The sequence below is a fragment of the Hipposideros armiger genome, unplaced genomic scaffold (genome assembly GCF_001890085.2).
Source record: "Hipposideros armiger isolate ML-2016 unplaced genomic scaffold, ASM189008v1 scaffold_731, whole genome shotgun sequence".
NCBI lineage: Eukaryota > Metazoa > Chordata > Mammalia > Chiroptera > Hipposideridae > Hipposideros > Hipposideros armiger.
This window is the reverse complement of record NW_017732081.1, coordinates 276,699-301,683: the sequence shown is the minus strand read 5'-3', so window position 1 is coordinate 301,683 and position 24,985 is coordinate 276,699. Positions and strand designations below refer to the sequence as shown.

General features: G+C 35.2%; 1 protein-coding gene across 5 annotated transcripts in view; it reads right to left on the bottom strand.

The window, feature by feature from the left end:
* MANEA (mannosidase endo-alpha) overlaps nt 1-24,003 on the bottom strand; it is a 49,896-nt gene extending 25,893 nt beyond the window's left edge. The window contains exons 1-4 of one of the 5 annotated variants that reach the window (XM_019627433.1): nt 23,844-24,003; nt 20,235-20,285; nt 9,873-9,935; nt 8,490-9,071 (exon numbers count right to left, since the gene is read on the bottom strand). In XM_019627433.1, the coding sequence (XP_019482978.1) occupies nt 8,490-9,033 (544 nt within the window). In that variant the 5' untranslated portion in view covers nt 9,034-9,071; nt 9,873-9,935; nt 20,235-20,285; nt 23,844-24,003. Of the gene's footprint in view, nt 1-8,489; nt 9,072-9,872; nt 9,936-20,234; nt 20,286-23,625; nt 23,702-23,843 lie in introns of those variants that run through there. The other 4 variants (XM_019627436.1, XM_019627432.1, XM_019627435.1 and 1 more) reach the window with 4 other exon arrangements.
* Nucleotides 24,004-24,985: the final 982 nt, after the last annotated feature.

The window sequence follows — 24,985 nt, the reverse complement described above, 5'->3', positions numbered from 1 at the left end:
AAAGTTATTGAACTCAAGTTTTATTCATAAAATTCATACAACTCCTCATCACTGTCAAAACTCCCAACCATTAGCTTGTCCTCATCTGTGTCTAATGACAAATCACTGTCTTCATATATTGCCTCGTCCTCAGCAGGAAATGCAAGTAAAAAAATCTACAACCACTGTATAAGACACACACAGTTTTTGGACCCCAAATTTTTTGAAAAAAGATGTGTCTTATACATGGGGAAATACGGTAGTATGAGAAGTCCTACCCAGAGCAGTCAGGCAAGAGAAAGAAATAAAACGCATCCGAATTGGGAATGAAAAAGTTGAAGTGTCACTTTTTGCAGATGAAAAAGTGACAAAGAAAACCCTAAGGTTCCACCAAAAAGCTATTAGAAACAATAAACGAACACAGTAAAGTTGCTGGCTACAAAAAATCAACGTACAACATCCACTGCATTCCTATATACTAACAATGAAATCTCAGAAAAATAAGAAAAAAAAATACAATTCCTTTTGCAACTGCAACAAAAAGAATAAAATACCTAGGAATAAACTTAACCAACAATATGAAGGTCCTATACACTAAATAAAAACTATAAGACATTTTTAAAAGAAATTGAAGAAGACACAAAGAAATGGAAAGACATTCCGTGTTCACGGATTGGAAGAATCACAGTAAAAAATGGCCAAATTACCCAAAGCAATATACAGATTTAATGCAAATCTTGTCAAAATCCCAATGGCATTTTTTAAAAGAAATAGAACACACACAAAAAAAATCATCAGATTTGTATGGAACCACAAAAGACCCCAAATAGCCAAAGAAACCCTCAGAAAAAAATGCTGAAGGTATCACACTTCCTGACTTCAGCTTGTACTACAGAGCAACAATAATCAAAACAGTATGGTATTGGCAGAAAAAACACACACAGACCAATGAAACTGAAAACCCAGAAAGAAACCCACATAAATATGGACAGATAATTTTCCACAAAGGAGCCAAAAACATACAATGGAGAAAAGAAAGCCTCTTTAATAAATGGTGCTTGGAGAATTGGAAAGCCACATGCAAAAGAATGAAACTAGACTGCTATCTGTCACCATGTATCAAAATTAAATAAAAAAGGATCAAAGACCTAAACCTAAGAACTGAAACAATAAACTGTATAGAAGAAAACATAGGTACGAAACTTATGGACCTTGGGTTCAAACAGGGTTTTATTAATTTGACCTCAAAGGCAAGGGAAGTAAAAGCTAAAATAAATGAATGGGACCATATCAAACTAAAAAGCTTCTGTACAGCAAATGAAACCATCAGCAAAATAAAGAGGCAACCAACTGAATGGAAGAATTTATTGCAAACAACACCTCCAATAAAGGCTAATATCCAAAATATATAAGGAACTCATACAACTCAACAACAACAAAAAACCCCAAACAATCTAATAAAAAAATGGGCAGAGGACCTGAAGACACATTTCTTCAAAGAGGACACACAGATGGCCAACAGACATATGAAAAGATGCTCAACATCACTAATCATCAGACAAATGCAAATCAAAACCACAATGAGATGTCACTTCACACTGGTTAGAATGAATACCATCAACAAGACAGATAACAAGTGTTGAAGAGACTGTGGAGAAAAAGGAACTTTCTTACACTGTTGGTGGGAATGCAGACTGGTGCAGCGGCTATGGCAGGCAGTGTGGAGATTCCTCAAAATTAACAATAGAATTACCATATTACCCAGCAATCCCTCTCCTAGGTATCTACCCCTAAAATGGAAAACATTTATCTGTAAAGACATATGTGCTCTGATGTTCACTGCAGGTTTATTTACTGTGGCCAAGATATGGAAACAACCAAAGTGTCCTCTGCTTAGATGATTGGATAAAGAAGATGTGGTATATATACACAGTGGACTACTACTCTGCCATAAGAAAAGATGAAATAGTGCCATTTGTAACAACATGGATGGATCTTGAGATTATTATGCTAAGCAAAATAAGTCAGGCAGAAAAAGTCGAGAACCATATGACTTCACTGATATGTGGGATATAAATCTGAAAGCAACAAAGGAACAAGGCAAACAAAGAAATAAAAACTCACAGACACAGACAATAGTATAGCGGTTACCAGAGGGTAAGGGACGAGGGAGATGGTAGACGAGGGTAAAAGGGATAATATGGTGACAGAACTGACTCTGGGTGGTGAATACAAAATGTGATATATAGACGATATATTACAGAACTGTACACTTAAAACCTATGTAATTTTACTAACCATTTTCACCCCAATAAATTTTAATTTAAAAAAAATGGCCAGCCAAAAATACTTTATCTAGCAAATTTATCCTTCAGATATGAAGGAGCTTAAAGGCTTTCCCAGATGAACAGAATCTGATGGAGTTCACCATCACTAACCCTGCCTTGCAAGAAATGCTAAAAAGAATATGTCAAGTTGAAATGAAAACAGGCTAAGCAGGCACATAAGAACATACTGGGGGTGCCAAAAAATGTATACACATGACTTGGATTCATCTTTTGTTATCAGTATATATTATTACAATTTTAATACATTTTCCTTTCTTAAAATGCGTATACATTTTTTGGCAACATCTATATAAGTATACAACACACTGGTAAAGGTGAAAATATACAGTCAGACACAGAAAACTTTAATTCTTTATTAAAATGTTGTGTTAACTGCTCAATGAGAGCATAGAAGTTAACAGAAAAGAGTAGGAAAATAATTATAGTTACCGTAAGTTTTTAAATGCACAACAAAAAAGAGGTAAACTGTGACATCTATGATATAAGAGGGAGGAGTAAAAAGGCAGAGCCTTCATATGCAATCAAAACTAAGTTGTTATAAGCCCAAAATGAACTGTTTTACCTATAAGATGTTTTATGTAGTAAGCCCCATGGTAACCACAAAGCAAAACCTACAGCAGATCCACAAAAGATGAAGAAGGGGGAACAGGGCATACCACTATGGAAAATAAGCAATTTACAAGATAGTTAGAAACAAACAGAAAAAGAAATAATGAAAATATAAAACCGGAAAGCTGTTAACCACATGCCTTTACTAAGTCTTTAAATATCATTATTACTCTAAATGTAAATGGGTTGAGTTAACCAGTCAAAAGGCACTGAGTGGCTGGATATAAAAAAGAAGACCCGACTATATGCTGTCAAAAATACACGCACTTTAAGGATGCACATACACTCGAAGGGATAAAGAGATATTCCACGCAAGAGGAAACTAAAAGGGAGCAGGTAGCTAACTTATATAAATAAAAATAGCAGAAAAATGTACAAATATGTGGAAACTAAACAACAAACTCCTACACGATCAATGGATCAATGAAGAAATCAAAACAAGAATCAAAGAATATATCAAAACAAAGATAGAAACACAATATTCCAAAATCTCTGGGATGCACAAAAGCAATTCTGAGAGAGAAGTATATGGAGATAAATGCATGTATTAAAAAAATGAGAAAGACTGCAAGCAAGCCCTAATTTTACACCTAAAGGAATTAAAAAAGAAGAACAAAGTAAGCCCAAAGTTAGCAGAGGGAAGAAAATACTAAAGATCAGAACAGAAATAAATGAAATAGAGACCAGGAAAGCAACAGAAAATATCAATGAAACTGATTTTTCAGAAAGATAAAATTGATTAGCCTTTAGCTAGACTACTAAGAAAAGACTAAAAATAAATAAAACCAGAAATGAAGAAGATATTAAAAGTGATACTACAGAAATACATAGGATCGTAAGAGACTACTATAACCAATTATATGCCAACAAATTAGATAACCTAGCAGAAATGGATAATTTTCCAGGATCATATAATTTTCCAAGACTGAACCAGAAAGAAAAAGTCTGAACACACCAATAATATGTAAGGAGGATGAATCAATAATCAAAATCCTACAAAAATAGAAAACCCCAGGACCAGATCGTTTCAGAGGTGAATTCTACCAAACATTTAAAGAATTAATGCCAATCCTTCTCTGACTTCTCTGACTTTTCCAAAAACTGGAAAGGAGGGAACACTTTCAAACTCATTTTATAAAGCCAGCATTGCTGACCAAAGCCAGGTAAGAACCACAGAAAATTATACACCAATATCCCTCATGAACACAGTTGCAAAAATCCTCAAGATTCAAGGATGGTTTAATAAACGCATTCAACTCAACTCCTATCAAAATCTGATGGCATTTTTCAGTAATAAAATAATCAGTCCTCAAATTTGTATGGTACCATAAAAGACCCCTAATATCTAAAGCAATGTTGAGAAAGAAAAACAAAACTGGAGGTATCACACTTCCTGAATTCAAATTATACTATGAAGCTGTAGTAATTAAAAAGTATGGTATTGACATAAAAACAGGCACACAGACCAGTGGAACAAAGTAGAGAGCCCAGAATTAAACCCCCATATATAAGGTCAACTAATATATATAACAATGGAGCCAAGAATATCCAATGGGGAAAGGACAGTCTCTTCAACTGGAAAACCACATGTAGAAAAAGAAAATCTATCTTGCACCACTCAAAAATCACCTTGAAATAGATCAAGACTTTAACATAAGACCTGAAACCATAAAACTCCTGAAGAAAACATAGGGAGAAAAATTTTGACATTGGTCTTGGCAATGATTTTGGATATGACACCCAAAGCACAAATAATAAAAGACAAATTCAACGAGTGGGACTACATCGAAGTTAAAGCTTCTTCTAAACTGCAAAAGCAAAAATTAACAAGATGAAAAGGCATCTACAGAATGAGATATATTATCTGCAAACCATGTAATAGATAAGGGGTTAATATCCAAATTTTATAAAGAACTCATGTAAGTCAATAACAAAAGAAAATGAAAAACAATGTAAGTAAAAAATGGGCAGAGGAACTGAAGAGGCATTTTTCCAAATACATTCAAATGGCCAACAGGCACATGAAAAGATGCAAAAAGTCACTAATCACCACAGAGATGCAAATCAAAACCACAATGGATATTGTTTCATGCCCATAACAATAGCTATAATCAAGGTCACAGAAGACAACAATTGTTGGCAAGAATGTAGAGAGAACGGAGCCCTTGTGCACTCTTGATGGGAATGTAAACTGGTTTAACCACTGTGGAGAAGAATATAGAGGTTCCTCAAAAAATTAAAAATAGAACTACCGTAAGATCCAGGAATCCTACTTCTGGGTATATATACAAAGGAAATGAAACAGGTTATCAAAGAGATATATGACTCCCATGTTTAGTATAGCAATATTCACAACAGCCAAGGCATGGAAAAAAAATATAAGTGTCTATCAATGAGTGAATAAAGATGTTGGTACAAACACACACACACACACACACACACACACACACACACAAATATACTATTGAGCCATGAAAAAAAGAAAACCCTGTCATTTGCAGCAACATGAATGAATCCTGAGGACATTATGCCAAGTAAGATAAGTCAGACATAGAAGGACAAATACTATGATTATCTCTTATATGTGGAATCTGAAAAAAACAAACTTGAAGAAACAGAAAGTGGAATGGTGGTTACTAGATGCTCAGGAATGGGGGAATGGGAGCTATGCTGTTTTAAGTTACACACTTGCAACTAGTATATAAATGAGACAGCTTAGAGATGTAATACACAGTGATTATAGGCAAAACTGTATTATACACATTAAATATGCTGAGACTAGATCTTCATTGTTCCCACTACTAGAATAAATAATAATTATGTGATGTGATAGAGATGTTACCTAATGCTACAATGACAATCATATTGAAATATGAGTGTATCAAATCAATATGTTATATGCCTTAAACTTACATGTTAAATGTCAATTATATTCAATAAAAAATGAGCACAATAATTCAAAATTAACTAATAAGAAAATAAATTTACAGATGGATTGTAATGTCACTTTTTTTACAATCAGCAGAAAATCTACCAAAGAAATAAAATATTTGCATCAATAATGAAATTGTTCACACTTAAAATTAATTGTATTGGGCCGGCCGAGTGGCGCAATGGTTAAGAACTGGCTTGGGACGCCAGAGGGCCCCAGATCGGATCCCACATATGAGGGCCAGTGACACTGCCCTCTTCAGCTAAGATGCTGAACAACAGCTCAACCTGGAGCTGGGCTGCCGTGAGTCGCCGGCGACGGCGTAGGCTGCAGCCCCTGTGGCAGTGGGTTGCCATGGGCTACCGTATGTAGCCAGCAGCCAGCGTGAGTGGCCAGCAGCTGCAGTGAGCAGCCGTCCAGAAGCCGGCGACTGATGTGCCTCGCCCGGGAAGCGCGCAATGATGGTGCCAACTTGGGCCAGTGAAGCAACGTCCTCCACAACTAGACTGAAGAACAAAACGACAGCAACTTGTCTGTTCCCCTTCCCCCAATTCCCCAGCACTGTTCCCTTCCCCCCAGTACCCCAATAAAAAAAATCTTTAAAAAAAAATTAATTGTATTGTTGACAATGTTTTGAAATAATTCACGCTGATATGGATTATGTAGTAGCAAATAATTTATAGGGGAAAGGTCTTCATAAACATTAGAGACAGGCATTAAACTAAATATGAACTGAAACTTTTTTCCTAATTGCAATTAAACTATAATATATGCAGTATGCCATTTATATAGTACTTACATATTCTTAATAAATAAATAAATATATATATATAAACAGTTATATATCTGATTTAAAGGGAAAAAAAGCCCTCATTATATACAGTTCAGTTTGCATTAAGAAAACCAAAACTCCCATAAATATCAATTTTTTTCTGTCAATCAAGCATAGCTTTTGTATCCACAAACAAGTCAACCTTGAAATAAAAAGAAATGAATGTGATATAAATCCTTTATTGAAAATAGGAAAACGTCATTTAAAAGGTCTTCTTCCCAAAAAAGTAAATAGGAACAAATGCATACACATGCAGCAGTTAACGGTCTAAATTTAGCAATCCTATTTTGTCATAGAATATAGAAACTAGAGCTGTATGTATATACTAGAAATCTAAATTTGTTTTAAATATTTGAAACAAAAATACCTTACAGAAGAAACAGAAGCCATCTTGTACATAGTTGCTGTAGATTCACAAAATTCTGTATCGTTTTGTTCATGAAAAGAGCCTTGTATGTCTCTATATACGTATCAGCTTGATAGTCAGTTTGTGCAAAAGCTAGAAAAATGTGTGAACACCCAATTCCTTCTTACGACCCTAATGCTAGGAACACTAAGACACAGGGGACCAAAAGAGGGAGGTTTTCATAAAGGGCATGTTAATAAATTAAAGAATTATCACGCATCAAATAGTACTTTTTTTCATATTATTTACTTGTGGGATAATACAACTCTAAATAGGTGTAATTAGAGTGCAAAGTTAGAGGGAGGAGAAAGTTGAGGGTTAGGGAGAACAAGAATAGCTGGTGATTTCTCATCTGATACGTTGAAGGAGCATATTGTAAACTTTACAGCAATTATAAAATAAATAAAATGAAGGAATATGTATAATAAGCCAGAAGAGAATATTAAATGGAATAAACATATTCAATATAAAAGAAGGCAGAAAATGGGGAAAAGGAACACAATAGATGGGATAAACAAAAAATAAATAGCAGAGTGAAACATTTAAAATCAACCATGCCTATATATAAATGAAATAAACCCAGAAATTAAAAAAGAAGAGATTGTCAGACTAGTTTTAAAAACAGAAAACCAAGACCAAATTATATGCTACATGCCTAAAATTTGAAACTGCCTAAATGTCCATCAAGATGAATGCAGGAACATATTGCTATAATCATACAATAGGATACTATTCAGCAATAATAATGACTGAACTATTGATATAGTTAACATGTGTAAATTTCAAAACAGAGTGCTGAACAAAAGACCATCCCCCCATCCGACCCTGCGTGCACGCCTTGGATAATTCTATTTTTATATAGTAACAGAACATTCAGAACTACTCTGTAGTGATGGAAATCAGATTAATCGTTTCCTGGGTTAGAAGAGGGGCTGAATAAGGGAAGCATGACTAAACTTTTTGGGCTATAGAGTATTTTACTTCATGATTAGGGTGGTATTTCAACAGGTGTATACCTTTGAAAAACATCACTGAGCTGCATACTGAAAGTGGGAGAATTCACTGTCTCTGATGTAAATTATAATTTAATAAAATTTGGAAAGAGTGGTAAATTAGAAATCAATCAAAATAATATATCCAGAAATCCTACAAAATTTCAAAATTAAACAACATACTACAGTGTTAAAACACAGTAACCTGAATGTTTAAGAACATATTTATAGTTTAATTTGGAGTTTATAAGTTTATAGTTATAATTAATATTATGAAGACTAGTAATTTAATGTTCTACAAAAATTATTTCATATATACACACATACATACATACACACTCATATACCTAAACACACACATCTAAACACACACATAAAATAAAATAATTACCAATTGAAGCTGAGTACATTTGTTTCATGTGAGTTTCAATGACAGAAGGATCCCGAGAGCTATAACTTCCCAACTCAGGGTAAAAACTGGAGCCAATGTCGTCTGGGGGGTTGTGCTTCCCTTGCGGATAATCCTTGGTTATTCTAGGGTCCCAATGCTTCAGAATTGGATGGTTCCAATGTATATATTTACCATCAAATTGTGGATTCCCATACCAACTGTAATAAAATACATGTAAATAATAATTCAAAGGTGGCAGTTCTTCCAGGTTAGGTTCAGAGGTTTTGGAAGGTTTCACAGTGATTTCAACACTTTTTAAATTCTTGATATTTGTTTCACTGTTGATTTTGTCACTCTTTTGGGAATCAACATTTTTCGCCAAATGAGGAATTCGTTGACGAACTTCTGGAAGAAGGTCAAGTCCAAAAGGATCTCCAAAAGTAGCTTTATTTGGTCTCAGCATTTTTAAACCCATCATCAGAGAGAAAATAAATAGAATAAAAAGTAACAAAATGATGCAAGTCCTTCTTCGAAACTTTGCCATGATGACATACTTTAAATTCCCAAATGATAAATGTTTAGCTGTAATTTATTGAAAAACAGTAATTAGTAAGTGGTATTAACAATATTTTCCAATGTATTCAAAAACGAAAACTCAAATCCATAAAGTTCATTACTTGAAAGAATTTTAAAGTACATTAGGATATTACTTATATCAGCAAATATTGATATCTACAACAGACTAGACTATATATGGCTAGACTAAAGGGCATATTTATTTGAGAATACCACAAATACATTTTGTTAAACATTTTAGACATTTTACTTAACAAAGCAAATATGTTTTTTTTATTATTTGGACAGATTTTGCATATACTTGATATAAAGAGAACATTCTAAGTATATGGACTAAAATTTTCTAAATATAAATATAAAATTAAAGGTTCATGATTTTACAAAGGGAATGCTTAAAAGTACAAAAAGCCTAGTCCTTAAATGGATTTTTAAGAAACTCATTTAACGAAAATAATTGTTTCACAAGAAGGCAGTAATCACACATTTTAAGCGACATTTTTTAGACTAGAAGGAGATTAAATTCTAAAAATTGATCACGTTAGATATCTAATTTTAAAAAAACATTATTACTCTATAACTTTGAAAATCTTATTGAACAGAGCTTATAAAATTAAATTATAGCTTCTAAAATTGTTTCATGTGTGTTTTATGTTTTAATAAGTGTGTATATTTGCATGTATGTATAGGTAGGTGAGTATACATATGTATAAATACACACACATACACATGGATAAAATATTTAAATTTTTATGTACAATTTTTTATTAGAAAGGTATTTGGTGAAAAGTTGACATTGATTATACTTACAAAATATAACTTTCTACTATACACCGTGTTGTTGTTACTCTGGGACATTAAGTTAAACTAACCCTAAGAGAAAAGACAGATGAGTACAAATTAATCTCATGAGCAAGTAATTCTGTCACACACACAACTTTCTACAAATTGATTCTTCTATTATGCATATATGTAAGAAACACTAAGATGAGCAAGCATATATCTTTTAGGGCTAAAATTCAGAGATTTTCCTCAAAGTCAACATTGTTCAATTGTGAAATATATCACACCTAAGGATTACTATAAAAGGTATATGTTTAGTTTTTGAAACATATAAACATTCAAAAAGAAAACTGCCAGCCTTTAAAAGCCCAGCTCCAGGGCCAGCCGAGTGGCTCAGTTGGTTAAGAGCTTCCTCAAGAGTGAGAGCTCTGAGCAACAGTGTTGCCGGTTCGATTCCCAGCCCGAGCTGAGCTGCCAACAGATGGCAGGATGGTTCAGCTAAAAAAAATAATAATAATAAAAAAAATAAAAGCCCAGCTCCACTTTTTGTGCGCTCTGCCAATCACTAGCCCTACCCCTTCTCTTTGCTTCAGGGCAACAGTTTTATGGTTACCATTCCCTCACCTTTATTTACAGTTTTTCCAATACATAAGCATACCTAACTAAAATTAATTTGGTTTTGCCTGTTTTCAAAATTTTGTTTAAGTAGATGTGGTACATCTGTATATACACCATACGTGTATATATACAAATATCTAATATGCATATTAATCTTATATATAGACATATGTAAGCCTTATATGTATTTACATGCAATATAAGTATGTATAATTATATATATGTATGTATATATATAATTAGATGTATATAAAATATACAAAACTCTTGGGAAACAGTATGGATCACTAAGCCTACTCTGACACTTTACCTGCTGTCCTACCTCTTCCCCATCCCTGTATTCCATCACATCAGTTCCTTCTCTCTCATAGAAAGTCATGAAAATGGACATTTAGCAAAGGAATAGGAAGATGTGTCTGGAGATTTTGTTTTAGAATTATGTTAATTTTCTGGTTTAATTAAAATACTTTTATGTCAAATATTCTCCTTCCTAAACTTTGAAAATAAGATTATCAAAATGACACTTTCTGTTGTTACTAGTACTCTAATTTAGGACCCCCCCCATAAAGTATTATATTTTAATACTGCTATTACATGGCTACACTGTGACCACACCAACAAGCTGAACTCATTAAAGTATGTCATGTAGTCAATCAATAATATTAAAGCTAAAACAAGCATTATAAAAATAGACATAATTGACTTTAAAACGAGACACAATTGAATCCTTATTTTCTTCAAGGAACAAACAAAAATTTCTTTTTTTTTTTTCAGTTGGAATATGGGAAACAAAAACTTTAGAAAACAAAAAGATATGTAACTAATTTTCAATTGAGTAACTGTATTACATAAAAAAAAGTAGTATGCTAGGTTGATTATTAAGACACAGTCTTATGTGCAAGGTGCTTAGAGTCCATGAGGAAGGAAAACACATATGCAAATAACTAAACTTAAAGAAAAGTGCCAAAGGAGAAGTGGAAGGCATATGAAGGAATGGAATGCCATGTAAACTAAGGAGCTGAAGAAAATTCTTTAGGAAAAACAGTAAAATCTTGGAAGAATGAGTATAATATGCATAGGCTGGTGGAAAAGATAAAAAGAAAATAGCTGTGTCAGAAACAGTATGCCCAAAGATATACTGGACATGAAAAATAAGGCATCTTTTGGCTGCAGCACAGAAAACAAGACGGTGAGGTAAAGCAAAGCTGTAGTGCCATGTTGCACCTATACTGTACCTAAGTGAGAGGACAGTTCTTATTTGGGTCACCAGGGGCCACTGAAGACTTGTAAACAAAAGATTGGCATAATTAGTTTAGATCAGGATGAAGCACCTATAAAAATGACACTAAAGCCATCAAACTTTACCATGTTCTGAATCTAACAATCTCCCATTCACTGATGATTTTATCAACGGACTCTCTTCCCTCGGACCCTACTTCTGTCATCTTTCGTGACACTACCAACATGGATGACCCATCCAGTAGTTTAGATCCCCAATCCTCGACTGCCTCACTTCTAATGATCTGTTGTTCCACCCCATTTCAGGAACTCAAATGTCAGACTCATACTCTTGATCTTGTCATTTACAATCATTTACCACTCCAAACTCCCTTCATTTTTTTTCTTCCATTTTGTAAACATAACCTTGTGTACTTAGAGCCTCTCTAACTCACTTTGGCAATACCCTGGCCTTACTGAGATGTCTATTCCACTGACTATCACTTTTTCTCTATTTCTCTTTTTCTTCACATTTTGTCTCTAGTGACACAATTTATAGCCCTTAGTCCAGCACTGCAATATCTCACTTGCAAATACCCTTAACTCTCTTCTCTTCTTTTTTAGTACTTACCTGGGAAAACCTCAAATAAATGATACCTATCTTGACCTTGATCCAGAGTCACAGAATGATACTGGAGAAAAAATGCACAACCATGTTGACTTTTCACTTCAAATTTGTGACCATAAAATTCAAACCAGCACTTCAGACTGCTTAACAATCCTATTACTACACCCCAGTATGTTCACTTTTCTAACCTCCAAAAAATTATTTCGTTCCTTCTCATTGTTTAAGTCAAATCTGGACTACATCACCACCTTCTCTGATTCTCTTCAGATAGCCATGCCTTACAACTCAGAGAAAACACAAACGATCATATAGGAACTCTCTCATTATTATAAGAAGTTAGCTAAACTAGGGAACATAGTCAATAATATTATAACTATGAATAGTGCCAGGTGGGCATGAGACCAATCGGGGGGATCAGTTCGTAAAGTATATAAATGTCTAACCACTATGCTGTACACCTGAAACTAATATCGGGTTGTCGGAAAAGTCATGAAGCATTTTTGCAATGAAAAACATAGAAAAATACATCAAGACTTTTCCGACAACCCAATATAATACTGAATGCCAGTTGCAATTGAAAAACTAAAGAAGAGGGCCGGCCAAGTGGCGAGATGGTTAAGAACTGGCTTGGGATGCCAGAGGGCCCCGATTCGGATCCCACATATGAGGGCCAGTGACACTGCCCTCTGCAGCTAAGATGCTGAACAACAGCTCAACCTGGAGATGGGCTGCCTTGAGTCACTGGCGATGGCATTAGGCTGCAGCCCCTGTGGCAGTGGGTTGCCATGGGCTACCGTATGTCGCCAGCAGCCAGCGTGAGCGGCCAGCAGCCGCAGTGAGCAGCCGTCCAGAAGCCGGCGACTGATCTGCCTCACCCGGGAAGAGTGCAATGATGGTGCCAACTTGGGCCAGTGAAGCAAGTCCTCCACAACTAGACTGAAGAACAAAACAGCAGCAACTTGTCTGTTCCCCTTCCCTCAATTCCCCAGTGCTGTTCCCATCCCCCCAATTCCCCAATAAAAATCTTAAAAAAAAATTAAAGAAAAACTAAACTTTGACAGCTTTTTTCAGCAAATATTTCTAATTTTAATTTGTTCTGTTTCACTGCTTTGCTTTTCTTCTATAGCAAGTCCTATTACTTTTATTGAATTTTTGCTCAATTTTTACAACTGCATTTTTTTTTACCTTTTTCTTCATTTCAATATTTTAACTTTCTCTTTACTCTCTCTACTTCTCATAAGGCATTAGTTCTTGTATTTGTCTCCTAGCCTTCATTTATGAAATAATTTATGAAGTAATTTTTCTGTTAATTTTAATTATTTTCTGATTACCTCATTTCTGAGTTTGCATATTTATAATTTACATATTCATTTATCTCATAATTATGTTTACTGTTTACTTCTATTTCAATATTAGATTACAGTTATATATTTTGTTAACACATTTCTGGCATGCTTTCGGTATCTACAAGTATGTTAACTTTTTTGCCTGTAATTACTTTGTATGGGATTTGACTTGTGATCTTGTTCTGTTGCTAAAGACAGCAGGTTCTCAAATAACTTCATTTCATTCAATGCCGTTTCACTATAACATTGGTGAGATGTAGGAACTTAGCTCTTGTTTATATCAATTACCCTATGGCAGTGGTTCTCAACCTGTGGGTCGCGACCCCTTTGAGGGTCAAACGACCCTTTCACAGGGGTTGCCTAAGACCATCGGAAAACAGAAAGATATTTCATTACGATTCATAACTAGCAAAATTACAGTTATATAGAGTAGCAACGAAAATAATTTTATGGTTGGGGGTCACCACAACATGAGGAACTGTATTAAGGGGTCGTGGCATTAGGAAGGTTGAAAACCGCTGCTATGGCAAAGTTGTTTTGCTTAAAGTCGCAGAACCTATTGACGACATTAAGTGAGGAGTTACTGTATTACTTGAAATAATTTCCCCTTAATTTTTGGAAGTGAGGTTGAATCCTGGTAGTTCTTCCAGTTTCACAGCTCTAGAGGTCTTTTTTCTGTTGTTTTTGTGAAGTTTTAATATGGTCTTGAATTTTTCTTAACATCAGTTGGGTTTTCTCTATTCCCACATTTATATGGAATTTTTTATTTCCTTCACTTCTATTTTGTTCCCACCTGTTTAATTTCAAAATTATTTCCAGACCTTATTCTTCAACATGGAGTTTTGTCCTGAAAAACAAGCTTCAACTTAGTTTTACAGAGTTCTTAGAAAGCAAGATGCTCTAGTCCCTTCAGATATGACTTCAAAGACTCCCCTCCCTCATTTTAGCCACTATTCTCAAATTGGACTGTCACTGTTTCCAATTCATATCTACATTTAGAGATTTTCCTGTTTGAAGATCAAGCAGATGCACTATTGGTTCCCTCTGATTTCTCCTGCAGAGACCGACTGCAATACAAGTCTTATACTTGTTAGTGAGCTGTCTCCATCCGCTCAGATTCTGTGATCCGTGGGAATAACCTGTCATTCCAGTTTTGTTGCAGATGTTTCTTTTAGTTTTACTCTTTTTCTGCTCTGTTGTCATTATTCCAGGAAGATTCGAACACTGTATCACTGCTGCCGCCATTATCCCTGAACTCTCCTTTGTACTTTCTTAAAAATGTAGTTAATACTACGAGTATAACTACCTCCAAGTACATTTTTAGCAGTATCCCATGAGTTTTGCACTCCTGTCTTTTCATGGCTACTTAGCTGAAAACGTATTAATCTTCATTATGATTTATTCTTTGATGACTTATTGATAAATGTATGATATTTAGGGATTTTCTAGTCATCTTTTTTGTTACTGATTTTTAGTGTTAATCTACTGAAAACATTCCCTGTATGATTAGAATCCTTTGAAATATGTGGAGACTTGCTTTAAAGCTCAACCTATGACCAATTTCGATGTGTGCCATGTGCACCTGAAAAGAATATATATTCTGCAGCTAGTGGTTACTGAGTTTTACACGTCTATCACATCAAATATGCTAAGCATGTTGTTTGTTTCATATCCTCAGTCTTCTTTCTTCTACTAGTGTTAAAAACCTCCAATATCACTGTGGCATGTCTATAACTGTTTACATTATAGAATTAGAATTGATGTTATGAGGAGGAAACATTTAGGACTGTTCCATTTTCTTGAAGTACTAAATTTTGTTTTATAATGAAATGTTCCTTTCCTTCTCTACCTGATGGGTTTTGACTTAAATTCTACTCTAATATTAATATAGCTATAACAGGTTTCATTTGGTTCATGTTGGCACAGAGTATCATTTTCATCATTTTATTGTTACCTTCAATGATTAGGTTTTTTTGAAATATGACAATTTTATTGTTATTGTTGTTTATACTCTTTGTCCAATAACTGTTGTATTCAATTCATTTACATTTTTGTAAATAGGAAATCTACGCTTACTTGCCTTTTAGCCTCCTTCTTACAAGGTCTATTTTCTCTTACCTTCTAATTGTTTCATTTTTCCTTATTTGCTTGCTAATTATATATTCTCTTTGCTACTATTTTAGTGATTACAGCAGGTATTCTTGTCAAAATATAATATGAATTAGAACTTTACTGTTTCTCAAACAATGAAAGCACACTTAGAAGACTTTAATTCCTTTATCCCTGCCCCAACTTTTGTGCTGTTATTTTGGTGTATTTTATTTTTTACATATATCGTAAAACCCACCAGATAGTATACTATTTTTGTACAGTCAATGATCTTTATTTTTATCCCTTCCGTTGCTCTTCATGTCTTCCTGCAATTCCATAGTTCCATTCAAAATAATTTCCTTAGGGTGAAGAAATAATTTCCTTTAATAGGGGTTTTAGTGTAGGTCTGCTGCTGATGAACTCTCTCCATATTAGTCTGCTTGAAAATACCTTAATTTTTCCTTCTCTTTGACAAATATGTATAGCCTTCTAAATTGGCAATGATTTTTCTTTAAGCACTACCCATCATCTTCTACCTTTGGGTGTTTCTATTGAAAACTCAACTGTTATTTTTTTTTCTTTATTCTGTAAAGACAACACATCTTCTTTTTCTCTGGCTACTGTATTTAATATTTTCTCATCTTTGGTTTTCAGCTGTTTTCCTATGAAATGTATATATAGTATGGTTTTCTTAATATTTATTCTGCTTTAGATTCCAAGTGCTTCAATTTGTGGGTTGATATCTTTCCTTAGCTTTGTAAAATTCTTGTCAATTATCTCTCAAAATATTGATTTGCTCTATTATTGCTCTCTTGCTCTCTCACCTCTCATTTTGGAATACATTACACATTAGAATTTTATGTCCCATTTATTTCTTAAAAAAAATTATTTCCTTCCTTTTCTTTCTGTTTCAGTCTGAACAGTTACTTCTGAACGTTCTTTCAGTTTCCTAACTCTCTTCAGCTGTAACTTATTATAAGTTTAGTCTTATAATTTTCATTTCACTCTTTCTAAAAACATCAGTTCTTTGCTATAATTTTCCATCTTCTCCCTTAATTCCTTGAACATTTTAATCCCATTTATTTAAAGTCCACTCTAATAGCCTGAATTTGATCTTGTATTGTTTCTATTGTCTTTTTTTCTCTTAATATCTGGACAGTCGCTATCTTTTGTGTGTGTGTGTGTGTGTGTGTGTGTGTGTGTGTGTGTAAGCTGGGTTTATTTTTATTGAATGCCAGACAATGTGTATGACAATTTTTAGAGACAGTGAAAGTCTCTATATATTATTTTCCTTCAGAGAAAGCTTACTTTTGCTTCTTGAAGCCTGCTACAGTAACGGAAGATTATCTTAACCTAATCACAAATCAAAATTTTCAAAACTGGGCTTAAGTCCCTGTGAATATTTGGTGTATTTCTGAGTCAGACTTACTCCCTCACAACCATGGGTTCTGAAATCAAAGCCGCAGGTATTTCTCAAGATCCCTTCTCTTTCATGGCCGCAGAAGGGCCCTGAATTCTAATTTTGGTCCCCACAGAGCCACGAAACTGCCAAAAACTGTTTATTTTCTCAGCTGTCACGATCCAGTGATAGTTTTGGATTCTCTGCTACTTTTGAATCAAGGGTTTTAAACAACCCCTTTATTTCCTACCTCAATCTCCCAAAGAATAATACACATTGTAGGGCTCAGAATTATTCAAATGATTAAATAATTCCACCTGAATTCCCTTCTAACCTGAGTGTAGTAACTTTATGACTCAAAATTCAGAAGCAACAAAGGAAAAGACAGATTAATTTAACTACATAAAATGTTAAAACTATATATCCAAAAACACTACAAAAGAAGTGAAAAGACAATTGATAAACTGAGTAAAAATATATTTGCAAGATCTACCTCATTCAAAATTAGAAAAATGTAAATGAAAACTACACAAAGATAGACTTTCTAATCTACGATGTTGGCAAAAAATAAAAAGTATGAAATACATCCTGTCAGCAAGAGAGTAAGAAAACAAACACTCCCATGCATTGCCAGTGAATGCAAATTGGTACAACCCTTTTGGGAATTTGGCAATAGATTATGTAACAAAATTACACATCCATTTACCTTTTGAGTCAGCAACCCTATGTAATAGAATTTACCTTGAAAATACACAACAAATAGTACATATATTCATATACAGCAATGTTTGTAATGGTAAAATATTGGCGTATTCAGCTGAAAAAAGCTCCTTGAAAGCACATAATTTACTGGATATACTGCAGCTAAGTGAAAAAAGCAAACTGCAATTAGGAAATATACAAGTGAGCCAAAGAAACACAAATAAACACAAGAATCTAATAGGTTGATTATTTACAGGGGGTAAAGAGGAACAGGATGGGAAATATGGGGGGCATGAGAATGTAGGGTAGGAGGGTTGGGGAGTGGAAGTGAATCTCCTCTGAGTATACCTTTTCGCAGTTTTGTCTTTTTGAGCCATGTTAGATTTCACATACTCAAAACAAACAAATATTGCATGTTGAACTCTAGTTATTGTTTGTTTTTTGCAATGGTACAGGTTAGCAATTCTTAAAATACTTAATGTATATTCTAAAAGTAAGCAAATAAACTATATGCTGGAAAACGGGGTCCAGGATTTTCACTGACCAAAAAAGTGAGTTATAAAATACAGAAAGTGGGAGGCCAGAATGAAACATGTATTGTATTGTCAGATTGTAATTGGCAATATCAGTATGGATGTGTGGCTTTTACTATCAATAAATAGGGGTGTGCGTGTGTGTGTGTGTGTACACGTAAATATATTCACATTATTTCTTTGCTCTGTCCACAGAGGGAGTCGAGAACCAAAGAAACCACAGCAGCAATGAACACATCTGATGCCAACATTTCGGTTTTCAAACACCCATCTCTATTGAAAAGAACAAGGTTCCTTGGAGGACTGTTGATTCCAAGACTGCAGATGGGAAAGTACAAAATGAGCTGAGACCATCTTGCTGGAAAATAAGGAGATACTTAAAAAATGTAGGGGACACATCCGTAGGACACAGGAGCCTGCTTGAAGGGGCAAACACTGTCTAAACCTGGGACAATTTTGGCATCAAAGTAAGGAATAAGAATAATAAATTATAGGAATTAAAATAAAGAATTCATTAATCCATACTGATATATTTTAAAATGCAAAAAAAAAAAGAACGGAATAAAGAAGACTCTTTCTTATATTAGAATGCCAACTAATAAATTTAAATAGAATAATGAAATTAGAATATCACCATTTGGCAACTACCATGATAACTGTATCAAAGGAAAGAATCATCAGTGGATATTAAATGAGGGAGAAAAAGTTTGATGACAAACAGGATATTTACATATTGGCAAAGTATCTCCCAAAAGATACCTAACAACAAAGGGAAAAAGAGTAACTTAACAATGCAGAACCTAGCAGACACCACCTTAAACAAGTGATCAAAATTTACTCCATCAATTAATTTAGGAAGTAGATATCACGAGCCTCCTGAGAGAATGCCCTAAAGACACACAATCACTGCCGTAGTATTTGTCAAAAATGTAAATTTGACCTAATCTTGAGAAAACATTAGACAATATATTAGACACACACAGATCTACATATATACATATATACACACATACATATACATTACATATAACTTATATGTAATTGTATACAATGTATTATATAAGTGTGTATGTGTATGTATAATGATAAAGCAAATGTAAAATATTACTATTTGGTGAATCTGCAGGAAAAACATACTAGGATTATTGTTTGCACTATTTTTCAATCTTTTCTGTAAGTCTCAACTTATTTGAAAATTAATAAGGAAAAATGTATAAAGAATCCCACCTGCAAACAGGAGGATATGAACTGTTAACCTACTACCTGCTTATTTGGGAAAGGCCAACTCAAATAGTCCTTCAAGCTCTGTACTGAGCAACTCCAGAGAATGAAATTTCTACCTGTGCAATGTGGCAGTCTTGTGGATAGGAGTAAAGGAATGATATAACCATGATGGCCTACCTTTGATTTGTTGTCCTGAAATTTCCATACAGTACAAAAAGAAAATTATGAACACATGATCTCAACTATATTAAAGATACATACAGAGAAGGAAATAATGTAAACATACATAATGACTACATCTGGGTGTAAAATAGAGTAATGTTTTCTTACCCTGTCTTCTAAAATTAGAACATATCCTTCATAAGGAAGAAACATTTGGGGTAGGTATTTTATAAGAAAATAATCAATGGTAGTAAATACTGATGAGTCACTGCTGGATTTAGAAATCAGTAAGACATTGATTTTTGCGATGCAACCAGCTGACTGGTCAAATGCATGAAACAGTCAGGATATACAATGGAAAGAATACTGATCTTGGAATCAAAGATCTAAGGTCAAATTAGCCATGATGATTTAGCTGTGTGACTCCAAGTAAGTCACTTAATCTCTTCTTAAAAAAGAACGTATTACCTGTTTTGTTTTCTAACAAAGTTGTTCTGTGAATGATGCATGATAATGTATCTGAAAGAAAGTGCAAAAAGGTAATACTTCAATCAAATGGTAAATACTAATTGGACTTAAAAATAAATAAAAAGTAAAGAAATGTAGGCAATAAATAGTCCTGAAACTTCTTTTACATTTGGTATATTAATTTCTCAGATCTACACATGAACATAAAACACAAAATATCCATTTATGAAAGTTGCTGCTTTTTCCCTTCTTGCCTGTCAATGTAACTTCTTAAATTAGTCCCTCTTTTTACATTATTTCTCATTAAAAAATTTTTTTAATCACATTATAGATGATCCACTTGTTCTATAGCAGCCTCCATATCTCAAATAAGTCATCACAACCAAAACTAAGGCAGATCATTGTGATTAAAAGTATGGGTTCTGCAGTTCCAATACCTGAGTTCAAATTCCAGCTTTGCCATTTTTTAGCTATTTCACCTACTGAAGTGAGCTGATCTTTCCCTGCTTTTTTCCTCACCTGTACAACAAACAAGTTATTAACTCATTCACAGGATTTTTGTTGAGGATGAAACACAATTATAAAACTCTTAGAATCATTTCTGGCTTAGTGTAATACTGAATAATTATGAACAAGTATTTATTATGATGATGTTTACTATAAAAGACAGGTGTCTGGCAAACAATTAATAACCACTTAATAACCAAAACAAGGTTTATTCTCACTAAATGTCTATTTGTTATATAAAATACTACTCATTCTTCAAGACAAAACTCAAATGTCTCTTCTTCTTGACATCTCTCAAGTTCTCACGTTCTATCGTCACAGCATTCATTACCTGCGTTATAAATTGGCATTTCTTTATGGATTGCACCATGCTATTTATTTATGTGTATTATATCCCTTACTCCATTGCTCCTTAAGGTCCAGAAATGGAGTCCTTAACTTTACACTCTAGTAGAGCCCAATACCGCAGGTGCACATTTTAAGATGTATACACATTTTAAGAGATGTTATCTATGCTCAAGCCGTAATCAGAAGTGTCTGGATGCTGATGGTAACCACTCTGAGCACCTCTTGTAATTGCAGAAGTCCAATGTGACTTGTATTCATCTTTTGTTGTCAATATTTATTATTACAATTAATACAGTTTTTCCTTTCTTAAAATGTGTATACATATTTTTGGCACCCTCTGTATATCCTATACATAGTCAGTGACCATTAGTGTTCAGCTTAAACAATTTAATTTCTGGCTCTCTTGTTTTTGACATTGGTATAAATGTGAGCAATGTGCGTATAAACAGATTCACTGACTATGTAGATACTGGACATGATTATAGTTTATACTGAACTTATACAGGAAGAATCATAAATAGATCCAATAATTTTTTAAAAAATCAATTTTAATAAAAATTACCACGTTCAACATAGCAAAACCACAACAACCCTTGAGATGTCTAACATGTCTAATGATCTCACAGGAAAGGAATAGAGGAATTACAAAAGAAAGAAGTTTCAGAAGTCACCTGAGAGAAAAAAAAAAAACTTCAAGTCAATTGCAGATGTACTGGTTTTCAAAACACAAACCTACTCAAGGTACTAGCTATTGAAAATCTGTTATCTTCAAAGGGCAATTTACATTACATAATAGGTTCTTATGAAACTTTATGGCTTCTATTTTTGTGTTTTGTGCTTTTTTTAGACTTTGAAATGCCAGTTTTTGACTTGGAGGTCTAGGTGATCCAGAAGCAGTATGATAAAGATTATTTCAAAAAGCATTTGCTACTATCTTGTTATTCCGCTAGCCAAAAAGATTTCACCTTTTAATTACCTATTATTAAATTATATGGACTTCTGGTGTTTTTAGTATTGCTTTCTTCAATTGTATTTTCTAAGAAGCCACTAGAGATAAGTGTAACTGATACTAGAAGACACATCTGGAACTTTCAAAATCAGTTTCTGTACCAATCCCGCCCAGGTTGTTTTAATGTAAACACTTGCACCCTTTGGTTAACAATTAAGTGAAGTATAATTTCATCCTTCCATTTTAATCTTCACAACAACTTATGAAGTAGAACTTTTTAACACGATTTTATGGATGATGGAACTAAGGTACAGTTGGTAACTATCCAAATAATTGAGTAGCAAGCCTGTCTGAGGTTAAGCAACTAGCAAGGGGGCTAGGCCAATCTGGCTCTAAAACGCCTATTCCACCTTCCTGTAACACAGCTGTTCTCAACCTTCCTAATGCCCCGACCCCTTAATACAGTTCCTCATGTTGTGGTGACCCCCAACCATAAAATTATTTTCGTTGCTACTCTATAACTGTAATTTTGCTACTGTTGTGAATCATAATGTAAATATCTTTTTGTTTTCCGATGGCCTTAGGCGACCCCTGTGAAAGGGTTTGTTCGACCCTCAAAGGGGTCATGACCCACAGGTTGAGAACAGCTGCAACACATTAGACATGTCAAGTTTAAAGAATATAACACTGTCATTTTTGTGACACAGATAAAACTGCTGACATGATAAAACATGTGGTCATGTTTTCATTTAAACATTATGGACTCAGTAAACTATGATTACCTTTTACCTACTCATAAATTGTAGCCCAAATTTAATCTCAACACAGCTTATTTTCTGATCATACACTTAACTATTCATCATGTGACTGTTATTCGTGGAGCCTGAAAATCCTAAGATTCACTGCGCTGCACCTTTTTTTCAGGGTTTACATATAGCTTGATATGAATGGATTAACATATTATGAAAATGACTTGCAAACAATGTGACTTAATATCGAAACTTAAGTTTTATTTTGTATTTCTTTCAAACTATTATCTAAAATACGTTAACAACCCATTCCAGTCCTATTTGTCTTTATTAGCCACCGTTTAAAAAAACAAAAGACACTTCTACATTTTCTTTTAAACAGTTATCCGTAAGGTCTTGCCATAAAACCAAAACCTATCGTTACAGCCTGAATTTCAATTTGCTCCTGTGGACAACGGAGAAAGACTAGTCCACCACCGCTGCACCGAGACTCAGCCAAAGGGCAGGCTACGGTGACAGTGCCGCACAAGTTAACAGGTGAACGGAAAAACCACCTCTGCGGGGCCTCGCGTCCCTGCTCTCCTCCCGCGACGCCCCACGGCACCGGGAGGCCGGCGCCCCGAGCCGGGTAGGCCGCGATCGCCTCCCCCTCCGCTCAGGCCCAGCAGCAGCCTGGGTTTAAGGCCACGAGAGTTGAAAGGCTTCCGCCACTCCCGGAATTCCCGAAGTGCGCGGGAGAGAAGCAAGAAACCGGGGCGACCGCAGGTTCCGCTCCAAAGCGGCGGCGACAAGGCCGGCGGCGCTGGGATGAAGCAGGACACAAGGCAACAACACTAACCCAGACCAAAATGAGAGCGAGAGGGCCGGAGAGAGGCGGCCCGACCCCCGGCCTCGCAGCTCGCCGCCTTCCGCCGCCGGCCGGAGGGGCGCAGGGTCAAAGGCCGTCGGCAGGGGAGCGGCGAGCAGATTGGCTGGCGGAGGAGCGCCCCGGCGCTGGAGGGGGCCCCGAGCCCGCCCCAACCGCGTCGGCGGGGCCGACACCCTCAGTGTACTCACCAGGGTCTGGGAATCCGGCCACCGGCAGGGACTCCGCCGCCAGAGCTGTTGAGGGTGGACGTGCAAAGAGCGAGCAACCAAGGCCTCCGGCTGCAAGCTCAACCTGCCGCGCCTCCCAAAAGACGAGCGCGGAGAGTTCCGGGAGCCCCGAGGGGCGGGGCGTACTGGGTGGGCGGGGCTCTGGTTCCACCGGCGCTGGCCCCTCGGGTCTTTGAGGGTTGGGAAGAGAGTGGATGAGAGAGGGAAGAGCTTTTCAGGCTGTCCTGTATTAGTAGAGAAAACGAGCAGAGTTGGTTTGGATTCCCATCCTCTTTCTCCAAGGAGAGGTGAGCTGCCGCTCTCTTAGAAACTGTTCGTCTCTATGGTTAGCTCTCACTAATAGCGCTCACTAGTAAAGGACAGCTGTTTTTGATAGCAGGCCTTCAAAAGTTGCATCTAACTCGAGTACCCTTGTTTTCAAACTTTTCAAATTGAGGAACTATTTTGCCTCTAAAAAAAAAAATGAAAATTTACTTGGAAGACCGAAAGGAGACATGTAAAGGTGGCATTTTTAATTTGCAAATGTATTATGTAAAATCATCTTTATACTGGAATACTTATACAAATAATTGAGAACAATGAGGCAGGTGTGAAAAACAAGCACTTTTGAAATATCGGTTACAGTTGAAGGTTTCCAGCTTGCATCATCCTCAGAAGCCAAGAGAATTCTCTATTTTGTTTGGTTACATAGTAACAAGGAAATCCTGACATAGTCTAGAACTTGCTATGCAATTTAGGGCTCTCCTTAAAATCTCACTGAATTTTTTAAACAAATTTTAATTGTGAAATGTACATATATAAATGTATCTCATATTTGCATGTTTTAAAGAATACTAGTAAAAGGAATATCCAGGTATCACTACAGAGCTGAAGAAAAAAACAGTATTTTTGAAGCCTTCTAGGAAGATACTCTCCTAAAGTGTCTCTTTCCCTCCCACCCAGAAATGACCATTATGCCGAATTTTATATTACTCATTTTCTTTCTTTTTTTGAAAATAGTTATATATGTCTGATTACACAAAAATATAGTTGACTTGGTGTTGTATTTTATATCATGAATCACACTGCATTTTTTTCCCCTCTAACTTCTTGTTTCACTACAC